At 37.9% G+C, this 27,777-nt stretch overlaps 1 protein-coding gene across 7 annotated transcripts; it reads left to right on the forward strand.

Moving 5' to 3' along the window:
* On the forward strand, nt 1-27,522 carry SLC22A10 (solute carrier family 22 member 10). 7 transcript variants are annotated; one of them, XM_032359246.1, is made up of 10 exons: nt 1-536; nt 1,740-1,843; nt 18,009-18,163; nt 18,266-18,434; nt 19,630-19,753; nt 21,463-21,578; nt 23,009-23,223; nt 24,661-24,769; nt 25,558-25,761; nt 27,094-27,522. In XM_032359246.1, the coding sequence occupies exons 1-10, from the start codon at nt 135-137 to the stop codon at nt 27,152-27,154; spliced, it is 1,659 nt and encodes a 552-aa protein (XP_032215137.1). In that variant the 5' UTR covers nt 1-134; the 3' UTR covers nt 27,155-27,522. The 7 variants fall into 7 exon arrangements, with proteins under 7 accessions (XP_032215137.1, XP_032215138.1, XP_032215140.1 ...); XM_032359247.1 differs by having other exon boundaries at nt 18,009-18,154; XM_032359249.1 differs by lacking the exon at nt 21,463-21,578 and having other exon boundaries at nt 23,139-23,223.
* The last annotated feature ends 255 nt before the right edge of the window (nt 27,523-27,777 follow it).

Raw genomic sequence — 27,777 nt, forward strand, 5'->3', positions numbered from 1 at the left:
TCCTCAGCTCTGTTGTAGGAATGATTGATAAGAAACTGGCACTGGCTTAGTGTGAATTAATAAAAGGAAACAGTTTTCTCCCTTTGAATTTATCTCTTTAAATTCTTCTCTTGAGGATCACCTGTTCACACTCAATGGCCTTTCAGGAGCTCTTGGATCAAGTTGGTGGCCTGGGGAAATTCCAGATCCTTCAGATGGTTTTAATTGTTCCCTTTTTGGTGATGACAGCATGTCAAATGTTTCTGGAGAACTTCACTACAGTCATTCCTGGTCATCGCTGTTGGGTGCACACCCTTGACAATGACACAGTTTCTGATAACGATAGTGGGATCCTTAGCCCTGATACCCTCCTGAGAATCTTCATCCCACTGGACTCAGACTTGAGGCCAGAGAAATGTCACCGCTTTATCCATCCCCAGTGGCAGCTTCTTCATCTGAATGGAAGTGTCACCAACATGACTGAGCCAGACAAAGAGACCTGTCTAGATGGCTGGGTGTATGACCAAAGCTCCTTCCCCTCCACCATCGTGACTGAGGTAAGAGGCCCCGTTTACCTCTTTTAAGTATACAGTCTGGGTTTTTATTTATTTGTTTGTTTATTTATTAATTCATCGAATGTCTTTTCTTTTTAAAGATTGTATTTATTTATTTGACAGAGAGAGAGAGAGAATAAGTAGGGGGAGCAGCAGAGAGAGAGGGTGAAGCAGACTCCCTGCTGAGCATGAAACTTGAAGCAGGGCTCAAGCCAGGACTTCGGAATCATGACCTGAGCCAAGGGCAGATGCTTAACCACCTGAGCCACCCAGGTGCCCTGGGTATTTAGAATAACAGGATGAACATGGTTCAAGTCTTGGGTTACTGTGTGGGTACTGTAGACAGCTCTCTTTCATTCTTCTAGCAAATTTTACTTAACATAGAGTGCAACATTGGTTTTTGGGGTAGAATTCATTGATTCCTCCTTACATACAACACAGTGTTCATCACAAGTGCCCTCCCTAATACCCATCATCCATCAAGCCCACCTTCCTCCCATCTCCCTCCGTCAACCCTGTTTGCTCTTTATAGTTAAGTAACACTTATGCCTTGTTTCCCTCTCTAATTTTTTCTTTTCTCCTTTCCCATATGGTCACCTGTTTTGTTTCTTAAATTCCACATATTACTGAGATCATATGATATTTGCTTTCTTAACTGCCAAACACTGATGTTGAATTTGAGGTCAGTGAAATCAACCAACTAGACATGGATTCCACTAAATACAGTCTGAATACTAATGATTAGACAAGTAAGTACTTGATATAGTGTGTGAAAAGTTATTATTTGGTCACTTGTTCTCAGCTTAGCCACAAATTGGAAATAACTGTATTAATTAAAAAAAAAAATCTCCATGCCCTGGCTCCTTCTTAGAGAAAAAATTCGGAGTGTTTCACTTAAGGTAGGAAATGCAGGCAACAGTATTTTAGAAAATCTCCTCAGTGTTTTCAGTGTGTAGCAAAGATTGATAACCACTGAGGTATGGAATGCTAAGCACATATAAAGATGGGCCCCAATATAACCCAGAAGATTTAGTTGAGGATTTCTGGAGAAAGTCATGCTTAAACTGAGACTTGGGTGATACATGTAAGTAAATGTAGGAAAGGAAGGCTGGAGAGCATGTCCACTGATGGCTGCTGCAGCAAGTGAACACTGCGGGATTGTAAGCTGCTGTGAAACTACTCTGTGCTGACTTCCTTCTCTTCCAGTGGGACCTAGTATGTAATTATCAGTCACAGAAATCAGTTGTTCAATCCCTATTCATGGCTGGAATGCTGGTGGGAGGCCTCATAGGTGGTCATCTCTCAGACAGGTGAGTGTCTCCAGATCACACTGCTCATATTCTATGGTGTTTTCACCAGCTTATGATTAACCTTTCATAAAGAAGTCTTTATTGGGTTCCAAAATGCAATTTATGCTGTTATGGGTTGCCTTGGTTCCTTAGGAGCTAGAGATGGAAGTGGAGAATTAGAGTCTGTATGATAAATGCCATTTTGTTGTCACACATATCTTTGTACAGGACACAACAATGACATCTCCATAGAACCTATGGGCATTTTAGAACAGTATTTATCAGAAGATACCATAATATTTCATTTACAAAGATGAGAAGGAGTTACCTATGGGTAGGCAGAGAAAGGTACTCTAAGACAGGGGGTTCAGCTTGTCTAAAGACATGGGTACGGAGAACAGCATTGGAAGCTTCAGCAGGGCTTCTCTGTTAATTCCCTACTGGACGCAGGGAGTTAAGTGCTTATAAGTTTTCAGACTGATCATCATGGCATGGTTGTCCAACTGTAATTAATAGACATTGATATAAAACATAATGAGGTGGCATTGAAGTTACATTAAGAAATAATTGTGGCTAAATCTGGCTGCTTGATTTTTGTTAAAAAATAAAGGTGGGGTATTCAGGCTTTTTAGAGATAAATTTTTGCAACCATATGAAGTAATTAGTCTAAGGACTTTGCATGTCATGATTTGTGTTGTGAGAAGTTTGGGGTGTCCTGCACCTGGCAGTGCCCATCGTGAAGTGGCAGCCAACCATGGAATGCATAGACTCAGGTCTTCCTTGGAGGAAATGGAGATTTAGAGTATCCCTTATTGTCTATTAGAAAAACTTCATTTAATCTTTCAAGTGAAAATTGAGATCTCTGGGTATATCACCCTAAATGTAATTCATAAAAGATATCAGGGTCAAAGTGTTGATATTGACTAATGTTTTGACGGAGTCCTTTTTAATGATTCATCATAAAATGCTGATTGATGAGTTTATATGAGCTTATATAGGGTAGTTTATACTAATTCATATAGGGTAGTATATGTGTATGTGTCTATGGGGACAGGGGAGGAGGAGGTGGATATGACAGGATAGGAGAGTAGAAAATTTGGTGAAGAAGACTGAGCCTTATAGCTAAGCTACAGATTTTGAATTGAACATAAATAAAAAGCTTCTGAACCATGGTCTTGGCATCAAAAGTATAGGCAATGAAAGCAAAAATAGACAAGTGAGATTACATCAGACTAAGAAGCTTCTGAACGACAATGGAAACAATCAACAACATGAAAAGAAAATCTACAAAATGGGAAAAATATTTGCAATCCATATATTTGATAAAGGATTAATATTCAGAATATAAAGGAAACCACTATAATCAAGAGCAAAAACAAAAACAAAATGAATAACTAGCTTAAAAAATATGGAGAGGAGAAGGGAGTTAGGGGAAATTGGAGGGGGAGATAAACCATGAGACACTGTGGGCTCTGAGGAACAAACTGAGGGTTTTGGAGGGGAGCTTGGGTGAGCCTGGTGGTAGGTATTGTGGAGGGCACGTATTGCATGGAGCACTGGGTGTGGTGGCCTAAACAATGAATTCTGGAACACTGAGAAGAAATTAAAAAAATAAATAAAAATGTAAGAAAATAGGCAAAGGAACTAAACAGATATTTCTCCAAAGAAGACACAGAAATAGGCAACAAGCTTATGAAATGGTGTTTAATATTTCTGACCATCAGGGAAATGGAAATCAAAACTACAAAGAAATATAACCTTACAACAGTTTGAATGGTTATTATATCCAAAAACTTGTGTGAAGACCAATATCAAGAAGATTTCTCTCTCTCTCTCTCTCTCTTTTTTTTCCCTTTTAACTAGGAGTTTAATGGTTTCAGGTCTAATTCTTTTTTTTTTTTTTTGAATAGAGAAGACAATTCACAGCATTTATTCAAGTTAATTCATTTCATTCAATAATCTGTCATAGTGTTGCTGTCACCATTCATATTACTGTCATTACTGTTTCTCTTTCAAGAGGACCATGCTTTTAAAAACTCTGTTGGATTTCCATGATGTTTAACTCGATGGTTAAAAATTTTTTTCTTGGGGCACCTGGGTGTCTCAGTTGGTTAAGCTCAGGTCTAATTTTTAAGTCTTTAATCCATTTTGAGTTAATTTTTGTAAGTGTGATAGATGGGGGTCAAATTACATTTCTGCGTGTAATTTTCCATTTTAGCCAGTACCATTATTGAAGAGAACATCTTGTTTCCATTTTGTATTATTGGATCCTTTATCAAATATTAGTTGACCATAGTACTGAATTTTTAGATTAGCTTTAACAATTTTTTGGTTGAGTATTTAGGATTTTCACTATATAAGATCATATCACCTGCAACAGAGGCAATTTAATTCTTTGTTTCCAATCTTATGTCTTTTATTTATTTTTTCTTGCCTAATTGCTCTTGCTAGGACTTCCAGTGCTATGCTGAATAGAAGTGCTATAAGTGGGCACCCCTATCTTTTCCTGAACTTAGAAGAGAATCTTTCAGCCCTTTACTGAGTAGAACATTAGCTACAGGCTGTCATATATAGCTTTTATTTATTTCACAGATTTTGGTATGTTGTGTTACCATTTTTATTTGTTTCAAGATTTTATTTATTTCTCTTTTGATTTCTTCTTTGACTCATTGGTTTTCCAGTTGTTTAATTTCCATATATTTGCAAAATTTCCAACTTTTTTCCTGTATTTCTAGTTTTATCCCATTGTGGTTGCAAAAGATGCTTGATATAATTTAAATTTTCTTAAATTTTCTTGACCTAACATATAATCTGTCTTGGAGAATGTTTCATGTGCACCTGACAAAAATGTGTATTTTGCTGTTGTTGGGTGAATGTTCTATGTGTGTTTATAATGATCATTTTTTCTAAAATATAGTTGAAGTCCAATGTTCCCTTATTGATTTGCAGTCTGGATGATTTATTTATTGCTGAAAATGGAGCTACAATTTTTGTGTTTTTTTCTGCTTCTACCTTCAGACCTGTTAGAATTTGCTTAATATATTTGAGTGCTCTTATGTTAGGTGCATATTTACTTATGATTGATATATCTTGTTGATGAATTGACCCCTTATATAATAACCCTCTTTGTCTCTCTTTTTTAAATTGGGGAATTCAGTCCATTTGTATTTAGAGTAATTATTGATAGATAAGTCTCATTAATTCCATCTTATTCATTATTTCCTGGCTGTTTTTTTGTATGTCCCTTATTCTTTTCTTCCTCTTTTGCTGTCTTCCTTTTGAAAGATCATTTTCCTTAGTGGCATACTTTGGTTCTCTTCCCTTTATCCTTTGTGAATCTAATGTAGTTTTTCGCTTGTGGCTACTATGAGGCTTACAAAAAATATAGATATAACAGTTTATTTTATAGGTATAAAATAAATGAATGAAATAAAAACAAACCTTAAGTTCATTCACATATAAAATCTCTACCCTTTTACTTCCTCTTATTTATGTTTTTGTTATGTTAAGTGTTCTTATAAAAAATAAAATATAAAATGGTGAAAGAAACCTTTTGCAGTTAATATGTATGGCATAGGTTGTAGTGATGATTTCACAGTCTATACTTAATTCCAAACTCAAGTTGTAAACATTAATTATGTACAGGTTTCGTATGTTAAAACAGAAAAGCAAAAAAATTAAATAATATGTGGGTACTAGGTCTGGTTTTTGATCTGGAATGCCATTGTTTCTAAGTCCTCTTAGGTGAAAGAACAAAGACCTGCAAGTGTGTATTCTAACCCATATATATAAATGTGCATAAATATTTCTATGTGTAACCATCTGTATGTATATTAAGATACACATGAGTTCATTCTAATGTTTCCAACTCTAATCTATCACTATAATGACCATTCTAGTCTCCTTCCCTTGCTTATCTGTGAATTCCCTCCCCCAAAGTGAAAAATCTGTGTTCTACCAACCACCATCCACATAGTCATTTGTTCAATTCCACATGTGCATCAGCATCAGAATTGTTAACCTGTATCTTTCTTGGGAAACAACTTTATCAATTAGATTATAGGGCTTATGTGTAGGTTCTTTAGTTTTATATATTTTAGGCATGTCAAGTATCATTTAGAATTTTGCATGCTATTGAAGTTGGCATCAATTCAAACCATATTTTTAAAATTTGGGATGTTAAATGTCATTCCATGGTAACCACAAAGAAAATATCTCATAATAGACACAAAAGGAAACAAAAGAGACTTGAGGGGACACCTGGGTGGCTCAGTTGGTTAAGCCACTGCCTTCGGCTTGGGTCATGGTCCTGGGGTCTTGGGATGGAGTCCTGCATCGGGGTTCTTGCTCAGCGGGGAGCCTACTTCTCTCTCTGCCTCTGCCTCCATTTGCTCTCTCTATCTCTCTGACAAACAAATAAATAAATAAAATCTTTAAAAAAGAAAGAGACTTGAAATGGTACATAGAAAAAATCAAGTAAACATAAATGAAGGCAGTAATGGAAGAAATGAATAATGAAAAAGTTATAAGACATACAGAAAACAGCAAAATAGCAGAAGTAGTTGCTTGTCAAAACTAATTTAAATATGAATAGATACAATCCTTCTAACAAAAGGCAGAGATTAGTACAATGCATAAACAAAACATGATCCAGCCATAATAAAACATGGTGCAACCATATGCCCTGTACGAGAGACTCGTTTTAGATCTGTAGACACAAATAGATTCAAAATGTAAGAATGCAAAGAGATGTTCCTTGGAGGGCATGTATTGCATGGAGCACTGGGTGTGGTGCATAAACAGTGAATTCTGGAACAAAGGAAAAAAAACAGTAATCAAAAGAGAGCTGGGTTGGCTATAATAAAAGACAAAATAGACTAAATAAAAAATTGTTACAAGAGACAAGGATGTTATATATTGATACAAGAGTCAGTTCATCAAGAAGCTGTAACAATCATAACCACATATGCATGAAAGAAAAAAGTTCCCTAACATATGTTTCAATCATTGGCATAATTGAAGAGCAAACTAATTGTCTAGTAGTAGTTGAAATCTTCAATGCCTCACATTGGTTGTTGTTGTTGTTGTTTTTTTTACTTTATTTTTTATTTGTTTGTCCACTATTTATTTATTTATTACAAATTATGCAGAATTTAAAATGAATGCAATTTTTATGAATGCTGCTTGATGAGTTTTGACAAATGCATAAACAAGTGTAACCACCAGTTCAACCAGCCATGATGGAAATATGGAAATTTCTATCAACCCAGATGGAACAGTTGAACATTTTTCAGGCAATTCGCATCCCTAAACACTATGCTAATTTATATCAGCATAGAATTTTATCTGTTCTAAGACCTCATATAACAGTATTTTTTGTGTGTTTGGCTTCCTTAACTGAACTAAAAAATTGAGATTCCTACATTTGGTTGGATTTCATTTCAGTTCTTTCTTTTCTTTTCTTTTTAACTTCTGAACTTCAGCTAAAAGCATTCTCTTTCAGGACATAAGTCTTCATTTTTCTTGGATAAATGTCTAAGAGCAGAATTGTTGCTTTACAGTCTATTTTTAACTTTATAAAAATACCTGATTTCCAAAGTGGTTGCTTCATTTGTAACTTACACTGAAAAATTATGAGATTTTAGTTATTCTGTTTCTTTAAGAATATTTGATAATGAGATTTCAGTGTTTATCAATACTAGTGGCTGTAAAGTGGTATTTCATTGTTTGAATTTGCTACTTTCCAATACCTAGCAAAGGCAATCTCTTTTAAATGTGCTTGTTGGTTATTATTTTGTCTTACTTTGTGAAGTCGTAAGTGTTTTGCTCTTTGGTTTGTTATCTTTTTATTGATCTGTAGAAGCTATCAATATATTCTGATAAAGTCTATCAGATGTATTTAGGGAAATATTTTTTCTCAATCTGGCTTATAGATTTTTCTTTTTAAAAAAATGATTTGTTTGGGGCGCCTGGGTGGCTCAGTGGGTTAAGCCGCTGCCTTCGGCTCAGGTCATGATCTCAGGATCCTGGGATCGAGTCCCGCCCGCATCGGGCTCTCTGCTCAGCAGGGAGCCTGCTTCCCTCTCTCTCTCTCTCTCTGCCTGCCTCTCTATCTACTTGTGATTTCTCTCTGTCAAATAAATAAATGAAATCTTTAAGGAAAAAAAATGATTTGTTTGGAAGAGCAGTTGTATTTAGTTATAATATAGTCTAGTCTATTATTTTTTTTTATTCTTAGTCATTTTTTGTCTTATTTAAAAAATTTGTTTATCACAGGGTTACATAATATTTTCCTATACTTTATTTCTTATACTTTAACTTTTACTTGTGTATGATATCAGGTAGAAGGTTGAGGATTTTTTTTTGTTGTTGTTGTTGTTTGTTTGTTTTTCTTTCACTCGGTTTTTCCAGCATCTTGTGTTGAAACTTTTTTTTCCTTTCCAGGTACTTGTCTTGATACCTTTGTCAAAAATTAAGAAAGTTTGGGCAAATAAAATGTGGATTAGTTTGCAAATTATTTGTTCAGATTAATTGTATTTATTTGGTTTATTGCTGTTAAATATAATTTTCTTTTACTTTAAAGATTTTTAGTAATATTTACACTTTCATTTATAATCTTGGAAGTCTTTATTTTTTCTCTTCTATTCTTTATCATTCTTCCCGTTTTTTTTCAAATTAACAAAATTATTAACATATAATGTATTATTTTTTGAGGGTTACAGGTCTGTGATTCGTCAATCTTACACAACACACAGAGCTCACCACAAGACATACTTTCCACAGTGTCCATCACCTAACTACCACATACCCTTTCCCCACTCCCCACCAACAACACTCAATTTGTTTCCTATGATCAAGAGTCTTTTACCGTTTGTCTTCCACTCTGGCTTCATCTTGTTTCATTTTTCTCTTCTCTTCCCCTATGATCCTCTGCCTTGTTTCTCAAATTCCACATATCAGTGAGATCATATAATAATTGTTTTTCTGTGATTGAGTTATTTCACTTAGCATAAACCCTCCAGTTCCACCCATGTTGTTGTAAATGGCAAGATTTCATTTTTTGATGGCTGTGTAATATTCCATTGTACATATTTACCACATCTTTATCCATACATCTGCTGATGGGCATCTGGGCTCTTCCCATAGTTTGGCTATTGTGGACATTGCTGCTATAAACATTGGGGTGCAGTTACCCCTTCAGATCACTACATTTGTATCTTTGGAATAAATGCCCAGTAGTGCAATTGCTAGGTCATCAGGTAGCTCTATTTTCAATGTTTTGAGAAAACTCCATATGGTTTTCCATAGTCAATGCCTCAGTTTTAATAATGGAGTAACATCTAGACAGAAGAACAGTAAGGAGTTAGAGGACTTGAGCAGAAACTAGCATGGCTGACCGACATGCAGAACTCTCTACCTGACAATAGCAGAATATACACACTTTTCAAGGGTACACGGAACATTATTTTGACTAGACTGAATTATAAGGTGCAAAACCAGGAATCAATAGACTTCAAAAGATCAAAATTATATAAAATATCTTCTCTGATTATAAGAGAGTGAAACCAGAAGTCAATAGCAGAAGCAAAACTGGAAAATTCAAATTCATAGAAATTAAACAGCACACTTAAAGACAACTAATGTGTCAAAGAAGAAATCACAAAGGGGTTTAGAAAATACTCAGATCAATTTAATAAAAATGTCAACATACCAAAATTTATGGGATGTAGTGAAGACAGTGCTCAGTGGGACATTCATAGCTATAAATACCTACATTAAAAGAGGGAAAAGAAGTGTAATGATGTCAGCAAGAGGACAGAATAGGAGGTCCCCAGGTTTATCCCCATATTGCAACCATGATTTAGCCATCATCCAAAGACAAAAAAGCCTTTGTTGGGACCTTAGGATTCAGGTCAGATTTTCAAAACTCAGTAGAGGTTAATATTGAGAAGGGCAGACTTGACAAGCATTCTAGTAACAGGCCCACTGATTGTGATCTTAGCTGTGGACCAGAAAGGAACCTGACCCTTGCAGATCCAGTTCCAACCCAATTTTTCTGTGACTTTGCCATAAGCCACATCCCACTAAGTGATCCAGGAAGTGCCATGCTCATCGGTGACCTTGATTACAGACCTACTGGACTCAGACCTTACCGCAGATCTTGAAGTGGCCCTGTGACACTGCACACCAAGGATCAGAGCAGTCTTCCCAGTCCAGGGGCCTGGCAGGAGCCACACTAACTTATACCGCCAGTAAAAGGCCCACTAAATGGGTATCATCATGGACCCCACAGCAGCCACATCACCCAGCTCCAGCCTCACCCAACCATGATCTCAGAGGCAGTCCCAACAGTCTGGGGACTCAAAACCAATCTATAAAGTCCAGAAGTGTCTGCTCCTTCAATGAAGAGACACCAATGCAAGGCTATACAATCATGAAGGATCAGGGATACATGATACCATCAAAAGAAACTAATAAATCCCCAATAACTGTCCCTAAAGAAATGGAAATCCTTCAACTTCTTGAGAAAGAATTCAAAATAATTATCTTAAAGAAGCTCAGAGAAATACAAGAGAGCACTGATGGACAACTAAATGAAATTAGGAAAACAGTACATGGACAAAATGAGAAGTGTAATAAAGAAACAAAAGAAAAAACATTAAAAAAGAACCAAATAGAAATCCTGGAACTGAAGAATCCAGTGACTGAAGTGAAAAATTCAACAGAGAGCTTCAACATCAGACTCGATCATGCAGAAGGAAAAATAAGTGAACTTCAGGAGAGGTCTTTTGAAATTATCCAGTTAGAGGAACAGAAAGAAAAAAAAGTTGAAAAAGAGTTCAGAAAGCATATGAGACTTATGGGACAAAATCCAGTGAGACAATGTATGCCCTATGGTTGTCCTAGAAGGAGAAGAGAGAGAGAGAGAAAAGGACAGAAGAACGCTTATTTAAAGAAATAATGGCTAAGAACTCCTCAAATCTAGAGGAAGAAGTGGACATCTTGATTTATGAAGCCCCAAAGTTCCCAAATAGGTAGAACCCCAAAAGGGTCAATGGCAAGTCCAGTAGAACTGAATAATCAAATAATCACAAGTTAAAGAGAGAATTTGTAAAGCAGCAAGAAGAAAGTGATTTGTCAAAGACAAGGGAATTGCCAGAGAACAATCAGTAGACTTCTCAGAAACCCTGCAGTCCAACAGAGAGTGGAATTATATATTCAAAATATTGAAAGAAAAACCTGCCAACCAGGGCACCTGAGTGGCTCAGTGGGTTAAAGCCTCTGTCTTTGGCTTGGGTCATGATCCTGGGGTCCTGGGATGGAGCCCTACATCGGGCTCTCTGCTCAGCATGGAGCCTGCTTCCTTCTCTCTCTCTGCCTGCTTCTCTGCCTACTTGTGATCTCTGTCTGTCAAATAAATAAATAAAATCTTTAAAAAAAAAACCCTGCCAACCAAGGACACTTTATCTGGCAAAACTGTCTTTTTGTACCATATGATTTCATTCACATGTGGAATTTAGGACACAAAACAAGGAACAAAGGGAAAAAAGAGATATAAGAAATAAGATATAAGATATAAGAAAAGAGATATAAGAAATAAGATATAAGATATAAGAAACAGACCCTTATCTACAGAGAACAAACTGATGGTTACCAGAATGGAGGTGGGCAGGGGCTTGGGAGAAATCGGTTATGGGGATCAAGGAGTACACTTGTCCTAATGAACCCTGACTAATGTATAGAATTGATGAATCACTATATTGTATACCTGAAACTCACGTAACAGGTATAAGTAACACAAGTAAGTATACTGGAATTTAAAAGGCTAAAAATGAATGAATGAATGAATGAATGAGATGAAAAACAAATAAAACCTGAAAAAAAAAAGAATGAAAGAGAAATAAAGACTTTCCTAGATAAACAATCACTGAGGGAATGCATCACCACTAGAACTGCCTAACAAGAAGTGCTGAAGGGATTTCTTCAAGTTGAAACAATGTGGCACTAAACAACAACATGAAAGTTTATAAAAGTGTGTGTGTGTGTGTGTGTGTGTGTGTGGAATGGGGGTGTGTGTGTGAAGTCATGATGGTGACATAGGAAGACCCTGGAGTCAACCCCCATGGAACACACCAAAGAGCACCTAAATGTAGAACAGCCCTCCTGAGGATGAACTGAACTGAAGGCCACTGAACATCTTCTGCACAACAGAGGACAGAACAGCAAAGAGAACATCCAGAGAGATAGCAACATGGTGACCAAGGGATCCTCCATCCCCACGCTATGAGGGATAGTGCTGAAGGACTGGGAACAGCTTCCTCTGTCCTTGGGCACAGGAAAAAAAAAAAAAAAAGCAACTAATACCACACTGTATGGTAACATACTGGAATTTAAAGAAAAAAATTGAGAAAACAAAAAGTGCAGCTAGCATAAATAAAGACAGCACTAGAATTTCACCAGCCAGATGGAGGAGGAGCTGCAGGAACACTCTCCAGGTCAGAGGGACTGGCTGATGCTCCCTGTCTATTTTAAAAGCCCAGACCAGTGCAGGGCCTGAATGCCATAACTGGCTTGCTGCCTCAGAGATCCCTGGGTCCACAACCTCACAGCAGCCCTGGTCGAGCTGGGACACAGAAAAAAAGCTGTAGATTTTTGGGTTTTGGTTTTTTCCCTTCTTTTCTTTTTTCTTTTATCCCACCCCTCCTTCTCCTTCTTCCTTAAAGCCATGGTTTAAAAAAGCAAATATGCTGAGTGAAATAAGTCAAGCAGAGAAAGTCAATTATCATATGGTTTCTTACTTACTTGTGGAGCATAAGGAATAACACGGAGAACATTAGGAGATGGAGAGGAAAAGTGACTTGGGGGAAATTGGAGGGGGAGACGAATAATGAGAGACTGTGGACTCTGAGAAACAAACAGAGGGTTTTGGAGGCGAGAGGGAGGGGGATGGGGGAGCCTGGTGGTGGGTATTAAGGAGGCACATTTACATGGGGGCACTGGGTGTGGTGCATAAAAAAAATGAATCTTTGAACACTGAAAAAATAAAATTAAATTTAAAAATTTAATAAAAATTTTTAGTAAAATCACATATTTTTCTAATTAAAAAAAGCAACTAGCATATCAAAGAGCTAGCCTAGAATTTTGCCAAACAGGGTGGAGGGGAGCTGTTCGAATGCTCTGCAGGTGTGTGGAGCTAATGGACTCTGTCCACACTTCCCCTCTAACATGAAAGCCCAGATCAGAGCACAGCCTGGGTGCCCTAACTGGCATGCCACCTCAGTGAAACCTGGATCCCTAGCCCACACCAGCCTCAGGCATCCCACCAAGGCAGTCACAGGGCAGTGTACACTGGGACACTCCTGGTTAATGTTCACTACAACCCTAGTCTTTATGCTGAGGGGATAAGGGGGCAAAGTGCCCCAGAACACTCCAGAACCACACTGATTTGTTTTAGTTGGCTTGCATCTGCTTTAGCTTTAGCTGTTTTGACAGCTACATGGAAAGCCCCAGGACCCCCAGCGCATACCAGCCACAGGTCCAGGAAGCCAGCAAAAGTCACCTGGCACACACAATCTACACTGGGGACAATCATACACAAGGTTGTTCCTTCAAGTTTAGGAGAAGTCACTCTTCTGCCAGATTTATAAAAACAAACACAGAAAGTCAAGCAACATAGGGAGACAGAAAAATATGTTCTAAAAGAAAAAAAAAAACCCTCAGAAAAAGAACAAAATTAAATGGAGATAAGCAATATGCTTGATAAAGAATTTAAAGTAATGATAGTAAAGATACAGACTGGAGAGAAGAGTGGAAGGACTCATTGATACTTTCAATAAAGAGATAGAAAATACAAAAAAGGACCAGTGTGGAGGGTATTATGCTGAGCAAAATAAGTCAACCAGAGAAAGACAATTAATACAGTTCCATGTATATGTGGAATATAAGAAACAGGGCAGAGGACAACAGGGGAAGGGAGGGAAAACAGAATGGGAAGTCATCAGGGAGGGAGACAAACCGTGGGAGACTCTTAACTCTTGGAAACAAACTGGGGGTTGCTGGAGTGGAGGTGGGGGGGGATGGGGTAACTGGGTGATGGGCATTAAGGAGGGCACCTGATGCGATGAGCACTAGGTGTTACACAAAACTGATAAATTATTGAACACTACATCTAAAACTAATGGTGTACTATAAGCTGGTTAACTGAGTTTAAATTTAAAAAAGAATTAGAGTTGAAGAATACAACTGAAATAAAAAACACAGGAGAGGAAATCAATAGTAGATTAGTGGATGCAGAAGAACATATCAGTGATCTGGAAGACAAGGTAATGGGAAGCTCCCAAGCTGAACAGCAAATGGGGAAAATAATTTTTTAAAAATGAGGATAGGTCAGGTCACCTGGGTGGCTCAGTCAGTTAAGCATCTGACTTGATTTTGGCTAAGGTCATGATCTCAGGGTAGTGAGGTTGAGCCCTGCATCGGGGTCTGTGCTTCAGCAGGGTGGAGCATGCTTAAGATTCTCCCTCTAAAAAGAAAAGAAAAAGAAAAAAGAAGAAATTAGAGAACTAAATAAATGGAAACTATCCCATGTTAATGAGGTAGAAAGATGTAATATTAGGAATAAGTCAGTAGTACTTAATGCAATCTATAGTTTTTATGAAATCCCTATCAAAATCCAGTATTGTTTTTTGCAAAAATGAAAAAGCTGAACTTCAGATTCAGATGAAATTGCATGGGGATCCAAATAGTCAAACAGTGTTGAAAAAGAAGAATAAATTCAGAGGACTTGTGTTTCCTGGCTTCAGAATTACTACCGAGTTACAGTAAATGATTACTATGGTTTTGGCATATGGATAGACATATAAATCACTGTAGTAGAACTGAGAGTCCAGAAGTAAACTCATACATTTATAGCCAACTGACTTTTGAACTAGGGTGCCAAGGCCATTCAGTGTGGGAAAGAACATGTTCTTCAGCAAATGGCATTGAACTGAATTTTCACATAAAATAGAATGAAGTTTACAGAGGGATACCAGCTCACACCAGTCAAAATGGCTAAAATTAAAAAGTCGGGAAACAATAGATGTTGGTGAGGATGTGGAGAAAGGGGAGCCCTCCTACACTGTTGGTGGGAATGCAAGTTGGTCCGATCACTCTGGAAAACAGTATGGAGTTCCTTAAAAAGTTGAAAATAGAGCTACCCTATGACCCAGCTATTGCACTAGTAGGTATTTACCACAAAGATATAAATGTAGTGATCCAAAGGGACATATGCACCTCAATGTTTATAGCAGGAATGTTCCCAATAACCAAACTATGGAAAGGGCTCAGATGTCCATCAACAGATGAATGGATGAAGAAGATGTGGTATATATATATAATGGAATATAATGCAGCCATCAAAACCCATGAAATCTTGCCATTTGCAATGCCGTGGATGGAACTAGAGGGCATTATGCTAAGCAAAATAAGTCAATCAGAGAAAGACATATCATATGGTCTCACTGATTTGAGGAATTTGAGAAACAAGACAGAGGCTATTAGGGGAAGGGAAGGGAAAATGAAACAAGATGAAACCAGAGAGGGAGACAAAACATAAGAGACTCTTAATCTCAGGAAACAAACTGAGGGTTGCTGGAGTGGAGAAGGGAGGGATGGGGTAGCTGGGTGATGGACACTGGAGAGGGTGTGTGCTATGGTGAGCGCTGTGAGTTGTGTAAGACTGATGAATCACAGACCGCTGCCTCCAAAACAAATAATACATTATATGTTAGTAAAAAAATAGAATGAGGTTTATCCCTACCTGATGTTCTATGCAAAAATTAGCTCTAAATGAATCAATGACCTATAAAATTCTTAAAGCATAGAAATAAATGTTTACAACTTTGTATTTGGTAATGACTCTTAGACGCCCAAGAGCACAAACAACAAAAGAAAAATAAGTAGATTGGATTTCATAAAAATTAACATTGTCATTATCAAGAGAGTTAGAAGACAACCTACAAATCAGTGAAAATATTTGCAAATCATATATCTGAAAGGGGCTTAATATCCAGAATACATAAAGAACACCTACAACTCAACAACAAGATGATAAATCATAAAAATCAGCGAAGATCTTGAATAGATATGTGGAGAAATTGAAATCCTTGTGCACTGATGTTGAGAACAGAAAGTAGTGAAGCCATTGTGGAAGACAGTTCAAAAATCCAAGCAGAATTGCCATATGAACCAGCAATTCCCTTCCTAGGTGTATACTATAAAAAAATTGAAAACAGGGACTTCAACAGGTAGTTGTACACTGATGTTCACGACAGCATTACTTATATAGCCAAAGGTGAAACAATTCAAGTATCCATCAACAGATTAATGGATAAACAAATATTATATATATATGTATATATATATGTGTGTGTGTATATACACACACATATATGTATATATGTATACATACACATATATACGAGTATATATGTATATATATGTGTGTGTATATATATATATAAATGTAATATTATTCATCCAGAAAAAAGAATGGCATATGGTACAACACAAACAAACCTCAAAACAGTCATGCTAACTGAACTAAGACAGGCACAGAAGGACAAATGTAAGCATTGCCTACATTTCATAAAAGTATCTAGACTAGGCAAATTAGTGGAGACAGAAGGTAGATTAGAGATTACTAGAAGGAAGAGAGGGAAGGGAAGAATGAGGAGTTGTTGCTTAATGTTTATAAAGCTTTTTGTCTAGGGTGATGAAGATGGCAATAGTCATGATCGTGAAATATGATGACTGTAATTAACCACTGAATTGTACATCTGCAAAAGATTAAAATGACAACTTTTGTATTATATATCTTCCCACAATACATATATTGAAAACTGTCTCCAACTATCATTGTGAATTATATTTCAGATTTTGTCAATTTTGATTCATGTGCTTTGTAATTCTTTGAGTGTATATACACTTGACATTTTCAGCATTATTTCTGCAAATGTATTCTGTTTTGAAATTCATTTTATTTGATATTAATATAAAGACTGCGGTGTTCTTCCTTTTGCTATATGAATTGTATATCTTTTTCTATCACGTACTTTCACCCTACAGTATTTTAAGTACGATTATTGACAGTGTATATATATATATATATATATTTAACCTATTCTGGTAATGTCTATTATTTGATAGACTGGGCTATTAGCAATACATTTGGTTGTGATTGTTGTTATGGTTTTGTTTCAGTCTACCATTTTATTTATTTATTTTTTGTTTTCTGTCTTATTTCTTGGGTGACGATAATGATTGTGATGTGGGATCATTTGTTGTTTTCATTCCTATGTTTCACACCTTTTGCCTTTTGGGGGGAATTATTTGAATATTTTTGGAATTCTTTTTCAAATATTGCAGAGGATTTCCCAATCCTAAACTTTGTCCATGTATTTTTCTTACTGAGCGTGTAGACGAGCAGATTTTATTTAGTCCCACTTGTTCCAACTATGACTCCATTTTCCTGAGGCCTAGTGATCCACAGAGTTTCCTTTTCTTTGTCTTTCACGTTTCTCCCCTCAGTCTACATCTCATGTAATTCTTTCCTCTGAGAAATTTCTCTAATTTTCTTTCTTTGAGCTGTGGCACTCTTACATTCTGTTCTAGATAAGGCATGTTGCTTGAGGCCTATATATCCAGCTTTAATAGAGTCCCTCTTACACAACCGTTAAGCAACTTTGATTGTTCCACTGATGTAACAATCAGTTCCGTATCAGTTTAACCTTAACCTGTATGGTCCTAGAGACCCAAGTACACAGTTAGCGCTCCTGCGTTCTAGACGATTTATAGACTCCCTACTATGCTAAATACATATGATAGTACAATGGATGCTCATAGTATACTACAATTTCCAGTATTTTTTCTTTTTTATATGTTATCACTTGGTATGAAAGACCTCCTGGTGATTGGATAATAAAGTTTTGTTACTATTTGTCTACATTATGAACACAGTTATTATTTTTGAGATTTCTGTTGTCTTAGCTCTTCATTTGTCAAACTCTCAGGTACAAAGAATCACTCATTAAAATATTCTCTAAATTTCAGAGTATGTTTTGGTTTTCTTAATTTTTGTGTTTTTTTTTTTTTTTCTGCACAAATTCTCATTGCTCCCATAATCTAATCTGACTCTGTTTCTTAGGTTTGGGAGAAAGTTGATTCTCAGGTGGTGTCTCCTACAGCTTACCGTCGTTGGGACCAGTGCGGCTTTTGTTTCCAACTTTCACATTTACTGCTTACTCCGCTTCCTGTCTGGTTGCTCTTCCATCATCATCCTGGCAAATGATGGTATGCTCAGTAAGTCAACAATTTTGTTCTTCTCCATTATCTAAGCCTTGAATTTGACCTTGAACTTTCACCTTTATCTGACATTAATATCCCAATTGGGTTTTCTTTCAGTCACAGAGTGGATAAGGCCTCCATCTAGAGTAATGGTAATAACAGTGATATCCTGTGCCCTCAGTGTGGGACACATACTCTTGGGAGGACTGGCATTTGTCTTTCGAGAGTGGCGCACTCTGCAGCTGGTGGTGTCTGTACCTTTCCTTGTCTTCTTTTTCTCCTCCAGGTATGATCCTTCTTTCTCGTTTTGCCTTATGGGAACCTGGGACAAAAATGAGGACTGAATTACAATATATTGATTTTCTTATTTCCCAGACCCTTTCTCATTGTCTGAACCTAAAACCCATGCCTTTCATCTGTTCAGTCTGTGTAGTTTCATAAGCAGAACAGGAAGTAATAAGGACCTTTCTGTCTGGGAGTCCTAGGTATTTTTGGTTTTGTTTTGCTTTCAGTCCTACCCAGTATAGTGGTCATAGAGTTATTCCAGTATTATTTTTCTTAATATAAACTATAGACTCAAATATTTCAGAAATAAATTCTTCTAATTTTTTTTTTTTTGGCTTTGGAGTGAATCAAGTTATGGTAGTTTTCAGATTTTCATTTTTGTAGGTGAAGTTGAATAAAAGGAAGAGGCAGCAAATTTATTCAAAAAAGAGCAGCATGGTTTCTTCAATACTAAAGTTTGGCATGCAGATTGAGTGATTGACATCAAATGTTAACTCCCTTCTCCCTTAAATAATTTTAACAAACACTTATTTATGAGTAACCTCATTCCTGTACTTAAAACCATCTAAAGGAGAGTCAGGTTTAGTTCATCATGGAGACACACTATAGATTTCATACAATGAGAGGAGTTCAGAGACAGAGGAGAGTGTAATCCATGCCAGACTTATCTGTTATACCATTATATCCTGATAATTATCCTATAAGGAAGATGGTACTACTGCCCCCATTTTATTGATGAGAAAACTGAGGCAGATGTAAATAAGTGACTGACTTACATAATAAGTTACCAACATAGCTGGTAGTGGGAGGAGTACTTCTTTGTTGAGTTTTACATTTACATTATTTAGGGACTTATTTTTTTTTTAAGACTGTATATTATGAGCACAAATTTGGTAGAACCAAATTATCCATGAGGAACTCTCAAGCTTAAACTTCCTATGCTTCTTTGAAAATCTGCTGAGTAAGTAGACAGGCGAGTTGCCTCCAGAGTCTATGTTTCTGGCCATAAAGATGTACTGCAATGGACTGGTCTTTCTTACATTTTCCTAGTATTTGTGAATTGAAACTTGAGTTTCTATTCCTAACCCAAGAAGTGGTGGATATTAGATGGAAGGCTAAAAGCATCCATAGTCAATAATCATATGACAAGTAAGCAAGAGAGACTTGACTACACTTGTGTGCTCTTCTTCCTTCAGGTGGCTGGTGGAATCTGCTCGGTGGCTTATTATCAACAATAAACCAGAGGAGGGCTTGGAGGCACTAAGAAAAGTTGCATACACAAATGGAATGCAGAATGCTGGAGATGCCCTGACAATGGAGGTGAGTAGGAAACGGAAGGTGGTTACCGGGTTAGGAGGAAGACTAAGCAGACTCCTCCCCCCCCCCACCCCCTTCTTCTTCTTCTGCTTCTTTTTAAAGATTTTATTTATTTATCTGACAGAGATCACAAGTAGGCAGAGAGGCAGGCAGAGAGAGAGGAAGGGAAGCAGGCTCCCCGCTGAGCAGAGAGCCTGATGCGGGGCTCCATTCCAGGACCCTGAGATCATGACCCGAGCTGAAGGCAGAGGCTTAACCCACTGAGCCACCCAGGTGCCCCTCCACCTTCTTCTTATTGAGATAGACAAACTGTTTTCCTAAAAGGGGCAGCCAAGAAGGCGATCTCGGTTCCCTAGTCTTTCATGGCCACCTTACACAGAAGCTGCTTTGATCACTGTGCAACCCATCTCTTCCTTTAGTTCACTTCTTCTTCTTCTTCTTCTTTTTTTTTTTTTTAAGATTTTATTTATTTATTTGACAGGCAGAGATCACAAGTAGGTAGAGAGACAGGCAGAGAGAGAGGAAGGGAAGCAGGCTCCCTGCTGAGCAGAGATCCCGATGCGGGGTTCCATCCCAGGACCCTGGGATCTGGACCTGAGCCGAAGGCAGAGGTTTAACCCACTGAGCCACTGAGGCACCCCCCTTTAGTTCACTTCTTGATCTAAATCTATAACCTATAACTCCTGTGGATGACCTGTACCTCTCCGTGGCCTCATTTACTTTCTTTTTTCAAATTTTTGTTTAAATTCTGGTTAGTTAAAATATAGTGTAACTTTGGTTTCAGGAGTGCAATTTACTGATTCATGTGACACCCGTGCTCAACACAACAAATGCCCTCCTTTAATATCATTTTTGCTGCCAAGGTCAAAGAGATTGCTGCCTGTGTTCTGCTCTAGGATTTTGATGGATTCCTGCATCACATTTAGGTCTTTCATCCATTTTAAGTTTATTTTTGTGTAGGATGTAAGAGAATGGTCCAGTTTCATTCTTCTGCATGTGGCAGTTTAATGTTCCCAGCACCATTTATTGAAGAGACTGTCTTTTTTCCATTGGATTTTCTTTCCTGTTTTGTTAAAGGTTGTTTGACCTCAGAGTTAAGGTTCCATTTCTGGGCTATCTCTTCTGTTTCATTGATCTATGTATTTGTTTTTATTGAAATTTGCTATTTACAAGGATGTGGATAGACCTAGAAGGTATTATGCTAAATGAAATAAGTCCATCAGAGAAAGACAAAGACCATATGATTTCACTCATATGTGGAATTTAAGAAACAAAACAGATGAACAGAGGGGAAGAGAAGGGAAACTAAAATGAGATGAGGACCGAGAGGGAGGCAAACCGTAAGAGACTCTGAACCCTAGGAAACAAACTGAGGGCTGCTGGAGGGAGGTGAGTGCGGGGGAGGGGTGACTGGATGAAAGGCAGTAAGGAGGGCAATTGATGTAATGAGCACTGGGTGTTCTATGCAACTGATGAATCACTAAATTCTACCTGTGAAATTAATAAAAAATATCATTTTCGTGTTTAATATCCTTGAGTCTTCTTTAACTCTCTACATCTTCTTTCATAGCCCGTTCACACCTGTGATTGCATGTACAATAAGTTATGCTGGAAAGAAAGGGAGTGTATCTCTCCTGTCCTGTTGGGTACCGGTGCTCACCACAATGCCTGACACCATGTTGGCAAATGAAACGTGTTTGTTGCTATTAAAGGGTTTGAGATCCAGCATGCAGGACGAGCTGGAGGCAGCACAGACCAAAGTTACCATTTGGGATTTGTTCCACACCCCCATCCTGCGTAAGAGAACCTGTATCCTACTATTTGTGAGGTGGGTTTCACAGAGTGCATGACAACCTTAAAAAGGGGGAGACACGAATCTGTTTATTTCAAAGGTTCTAGCAGTGTTGTGGATGCAGGGTGTGCTGATTTGAAGATACAAGGTGAGGGAAACAGACTGGATACTGCTGCGCTGGGAGACGGGCAAAAGGTTATAAGGAGACTCACCATATGATGAGGAATTAGTTGCATCATATTGCTCCATTCTCATCCCGGGAGACCGATGCTGGGGCTTCCACCACCATACAGATTTTGACATTTAGTTTCCTTCACTTTTTCTTACAATTTTCCCAAATTTTTATTTAAATTCTAGTTAGTTGACATACAGTGCAATAAAATCTTACTGGCAGTAACATGAAGAGATTGTGAATATATACAGCTTGATAAACATACCAACGGGGAAAAATATAAGCAGCACCTAGATCAAGATAGAAATTCTAATTCCCCAGAGAGTCCCCTCATAGATCCCCTGCAGTGAGAACCACCATGACACTGGGTCAGCTCTCATTCCCTCCTCACTGTTTGCTTGCATGCCACATAAAACTTACCAACAGTCCTGCTCCCCATTACCATAGAGGTGTGTTGTCTAGTCTTACTTTCACATGATAATTTGTAGATCCCTGGTGGGAACCTGTGATTGTATTTCCTATGGTACAGCTGGTGCATGTTTTCTTGAATTCTGACATTTTCTCTTAGCCCTAGAAAATCATATATGAGCCTTAAATTCCCTAAAACTGTGGCAGACCTCAGGTGCCCCTCAGATAAAGGGGGACACAGATAATCTCTTTGCAGCTTCCGTCACTAGTTGACCAATTTGAGCAAGAACTAGTTGAGTTCTTCACAGTATTGGGGTTGAAGGAGAAGAAAGACTCACAGCATCCTGACGACACTCAAAAAAGAAATTCTTTTTTTTTTAAAGATTTTATTTATTTATTTGACAGATAGAGATCACAAGTAGGCTGAGAGGCAGGCAGAGAGAGAGAGGAGGAAGCAGGCTCTCTGCTGAGCAGACAGCCCGATGTGGGGCTTGATCCCAGAACCTTGGGATCATGACCGGAGCCGAAGGCAGAGGCTTTAACCCACTGAGCCACCCCGGTGCCCCCCAAAAGAAATTCTTCTCCCTAGATTTTAATCTTTGTATCATCCAGTTTGGTGATTGGGACAGGTTAAGTTTCCCAGTCATTGCCAACTCTTCGCTTACAAAGACGAAATAACAACAGAAGGAGTATTGTCTATATATATTGCCAGACAATTATTTATGGTAACTTTAAAATTATCCTTAAAATAATGTATTATACAAATCAGACTAGGTCTTTACTCTTTAACACCAATCACTAGCTGTCTGGGTTAAAGTAGACATCAACTGCAACACGTAGGCTTTAAATCTTACAGCATGTGTCTTTCCTCCTTTGTTCATTACAGATTTGCAATCACAATACCCTTTTATGGCATCATGATCAATCTACAACACCTTGGGAGCAATATTTTCCTGTTCCAGGCGATCTTTGGGGTCCTCACTGCCATTATCCGATGTCTTCCTCTTTTAGTACAGAATCATATGGGCCGTCGAACAACCCAGACACTTTTCATGTTCCTGGTGGGACTTTCTGTTTTGGTCAACACGTTTGTGCCCCAAGGTGAGAGAAGGCTGGACTGCAGGGGAAAGAGATGTCTTTTCCCCCATCCTCTAGGGATTGTACTGGTCACACTTGTCTGAAGCAAGGAGTAAAGAGAAGTGCCAATTAAGAGCTAAGTATTCCCCCAAACTGATCTGAGGGTTTAAGGCAAATCCTGCTAAGAATTTGTTGGGAAAAGAGTCAAAGGTCCATAATGGGCAGCTCAAACATATATTTCTTTTCGTCACATCCTGGAAGTATCTAGAAACTGGTGTTTTTATTCCTGACAGTTTCTTCAGGATAGCAATTGATCACTTGCCTTTTGGCCTTTCACATTTTTAATAACAAGCATGAAGGGCCTAGGTTTTGCAATTATATCTCAGGTGAGGACACAATGTGGTCACTTGTTCTGGTTGGGCTCTTGTCACCAGCTTTGAAGACGAGTCAATTTCCTGATTGCTCTGTATCCACCTGTGTGTGTATGGTCTTAGGTCACCACGACAATACCCCTTGCTTATAGGAGTCTTCTTGACTTCCAGGAAATGAAAAATTTCCCCTTTTTTTCAAGTAGTGAAGGAGTGTACAATACGAACAGGGAATTAAGCAGATTAGAAGTCTAGTCCATTCCAGTTAGATGACTTTGTATGCTAATAGAATGATGGGATGTAATGACCAGGAGATTGTTACTGGGCTTTATGGTTCAGCTATATCCCAGTGCAGAAATGTACCCTACAGCATTACAGATTGTGGACTCTACTCCTCAGAATATCATTAGTGGTACAGGCTTACTCCCTTACAATAGAGTCTTTTCTAATAGTGTAAAGCTATAATTAGATTTCTTTTCATATTATTTGAAACTTCTCTTTATTGGTTCCCAAATTCTGACATTTTTTTCCCAAATAGAAATTTCCATTCTTGGTTTCATAAGAACCTGGGATCTTCCTGGTTTTATCAATGAAAATCCCTATTGCTAAAACCCCCTAATTCCCAGGAAAACCGGGATGACTTGTCACTTTAAATTCTGCACTTTTATTTTAAAGTTTAGACAACTGTAAAATTATCAAGTTTAGAGCTAAATCTTAGACCCAGTAATTGTCCACAGGACTGTCCCACTTTCTGCAATAGGGCTGTAATACTGGGCAGAATTAGTAAAAGCAAATCTCTGCCAGATTAAACTCTTCATCTCCTTCTTTAGAAAATCTAAAGATTTTCAGGTGTGAAGAGAGATTTGCTGCAACTAACCCAGGTAATTTCATGTGTTTTTTAGCACTTACATTGACAACTCTACATTTCTCAGTTTATCAACCACCCCGCTCTTCTGGCACTATAAAATTGTCTATAGTATAGCTTAAACAAACCCACACCATACAAGGTTTTTTTTTTCCCCCTGGCTAAATTTGGTGGATGCTGATTCCTTCAGCCCAGATTTCTTAGTCTCACTGGCCTTTCTGTCTCCAGAAATGCAGACCCTGCGTGTGGCTTTGGCAAGCGTGGGAATCAGCTGTGCTGCTGCTTCTGTCACTAGTTTTAGTGTCCACATTTTTGAGCTCATCCCCACAGTCCTCAGGTATGAGTTTATGGACATTCTGCCAGGGCATGAAAGAGGACATTCTCAGTTAATAGGCATTTATTGCAAGAATAAACACAATAAGGCCTATTTATTATAGGGGTACCTGGGTGGCTCAGTTGGTTAAGTGTCCAACTCTTGATTTTGGCTTGGGTCATGATCTCAATGTCTTGAGATAGAGCCCTGCATAGGGCTCCGTGCTAAGCGTGGAGACTGCTTGAGAATCTCTCCCTCCCTCCTTCTGCTCATCCCCTTCCACACTCTCTCTCTCTCTCTCAAAAAAGACCTGTTTATTATAAAAACCATCATTTGTAATTTTAACAGTAATATGATAACATTTTAGCCAAAGTTTATTGAGAACTGACTTTGTGTCATGCTTTGTGCTGAGTAGTGCCTTTTTATTTATTTATTTATTTATATTATGTTAGTCACCATACAGTAGTTCTTGATGTCGTGTTCCTTGATTCATTGTTTGTGTGTAACACCCAGTGCTGGTGGTGAGCAGTACTTTAATGCATCATCTCATTAATCTTCCAGAGAACTCATCAGGGTAGGTGCAATATATAATATTTGTGTAAAATTATGAAATCAAGTTATGAATTTGAGCCTAACAAAGACAGCTGGGAAATCATAGAGCAAATCTAAAAAACAAGTGTTTGTCACCAAACCCCATATATTTAACAATTGTGTTCTAGCATCTTCCATCTTTTATGAAGTTAGAATAATGTATCTTAGGTTGCTTGTGCAGATTTTTATCAGATTATTATGTATTGTTGTTTAACCCGCAGGGCACGAGCTTTAGGATTAGAAACAGTGGCTAGTAGGTGTGGGGCAACGCTGGCTCCCCTCTTGATGATGCTAATGGAGTATCTTTCCATTTTGCCCTGGATCATCTACGGAGTCTCACCCATTATTGCTGGTCTTGCTGTCCTCATCCTACCTGAAACAAGAAATCTGCCTCTGCTTGACACCCTCCACGATGTGAAAAATAAGTGAGTAAATCTTCTAGCCACCTCCTGGGAGGAACTGTATGCCTTAGGTCTTTGGGTGAGGAAGGCAAAACACCACATGAGTCCTTCAGATCACTGAGAAGGTTCTGCTTTGCCTGGGATACTTTCGTCTCAGGCCACTGCCTTTCATTAGTGGCAGGGTCACTTCTAACCCCTGTGAGTTCCAATCTAGATTGCAGAAATCCCCTCTGCCCAGATCTCATCAGTAGTTTCAGTGGTGAAGAGATGAAAATTAGCTCTGTTGTGATGGCACATATTACCTACCTTCATAAGAGACACACATTCATGATGGTATTTCATGATTCTGAGATCCACAGGACACTTGGATATGAAGGGGAAAGAAATATCATGGCCAATAAAGGAATAATGTTAGGAAGATCACATAGAGTTAAAAAATTTTTTGGAAAGATAATAGAGGAAAGAAATCTTGTTTAGGCATCTTGGTATTCAGACAATTTTGCTGCCATGAGTAATGGAAAGATTGAGGATAGAGAAAATAAAAACCAGCAAAATATTTTAAATGAGATAAAGGGTATATTAGTTTCCTGGGGTCTCCATACTCAAGTTCCACAAACTGAGTGACTTAACAGCAGAAATTTATTTCCTCAAAGTTCTGGAGGCTGGGAGTCTGAGCTCAAGTGTCAGCAGGGCCACATTCCCTCTGAAGTCCTTAGGGAAGTGTCTGTTCCAAGCCTCTCTTCCAGCTTCTGGTGTCTTTGGCTTGTGGCGACATAACTCCAGTATTCACATGGCATTCTTCCAGGCAGGTCTCTGTGTTGAAATTTTCCCTTTTGTGATACCAGTCATAGTGATCAGGGGCCCAACCTACTCCAGTATGACCTCCTCTTAACTAATTATATCTTCAACAACTATATCTGAATGTGATAATTTCACATTCTGAGATACTGAGAGTTAAAACTTCAATGTATGAATTTGGGGATGGGGGAACACAATTCAATCCAGACAAATGAGGGAATTCTCTTAAGATTGTCAGTCTACTTCTTGACTTTCCAAAGGTGTGACCTGTGGGAAATCTGAAAAGACCAAGTGAGGGTAGCAACTTTTAAAACTGTCTTCTTGGGTCTTACTGCAGGAATTTCTTGGATCTGCACAGGCAGCAGAGACTTTTCCAACATTAATATCAATATGCCATGAATTTTGTTGGGTTATAAAAAGCTGATAGTTGGAGGATTTGTTTGTACTTGTGCATGGAAAGCACACAAACTTATTTTTATCTTTGTTTTTTTTTAATATTTGTTTTTGCTTGTTGAATGGTTGATTGGTTGACTGATTGTTTCTGTTTTGCTTTTCTAGCAAAGAATTCTCAAGAAAGGTAAATGAAATAAATTCCTTCGTAAAAGTGACAAAATTTTAAGGTGTTTCCATGAGCTGACTGGTGAGGAAAAGAAATACTATGAAATAAAAATAAAACACAAGAATGTTCTTTTATATCTACAAACTACCAAGAAAAATATACTGGAAAACAAATCTCACTTATATTAATTTGCAGTTAAATAATTTTTGGGAACACATAATTCTATGAATAATCTAATATTTTTGGAAAGTGGTTGAAAGTTTCAAATTTATTGGTAAATTATTAATACATATTCAGAAACAAAGGAAAACCATGGAATTAAGATGTAGCTGGCTGAGAGAAAAGGGATTACATGGGTGATGGGGATTAAGGAGAGCACTTGCTGTGATGAGCCCTGTGTGTTGTATGTAAGTGTTGAATCACTATATTGTACACCCCAAATCAGAAATTAATATCACACTGTATGTTAACTAACTGGAATTTAAATAAAAACATGGGGAAAAAAGAAAAGGGGACAGAAGACTTATTGGAAAAAATAATCGCTAAAAACTTCTTAAATCTGAAAGAAACAGATATCCAGATCCAGGAGGCACAGAAAGTCCTACCCCCCCCCCCCAAACCCCAAATTCAACCCAGGAGGTCCACACCAACACACATAGTAATTGAAATGGCAAAAAGTAGTG

The sequence above is a fragment of the Mustela erminea genome, chromosome 9 (genome assembly GCF_009829155.1).
Source record: "Mustela erminea isolate mMusErm1 chromosome 9, mMusErm1.Pri, whole genome shotgun sequence".
NCBI classification, from domain to species: domain Eukaryota; kingdom Metazoa; phylum Chordata; class Mammalia; order Carnivora; family Mustelidae; genus Mustela; species Mustela erminea.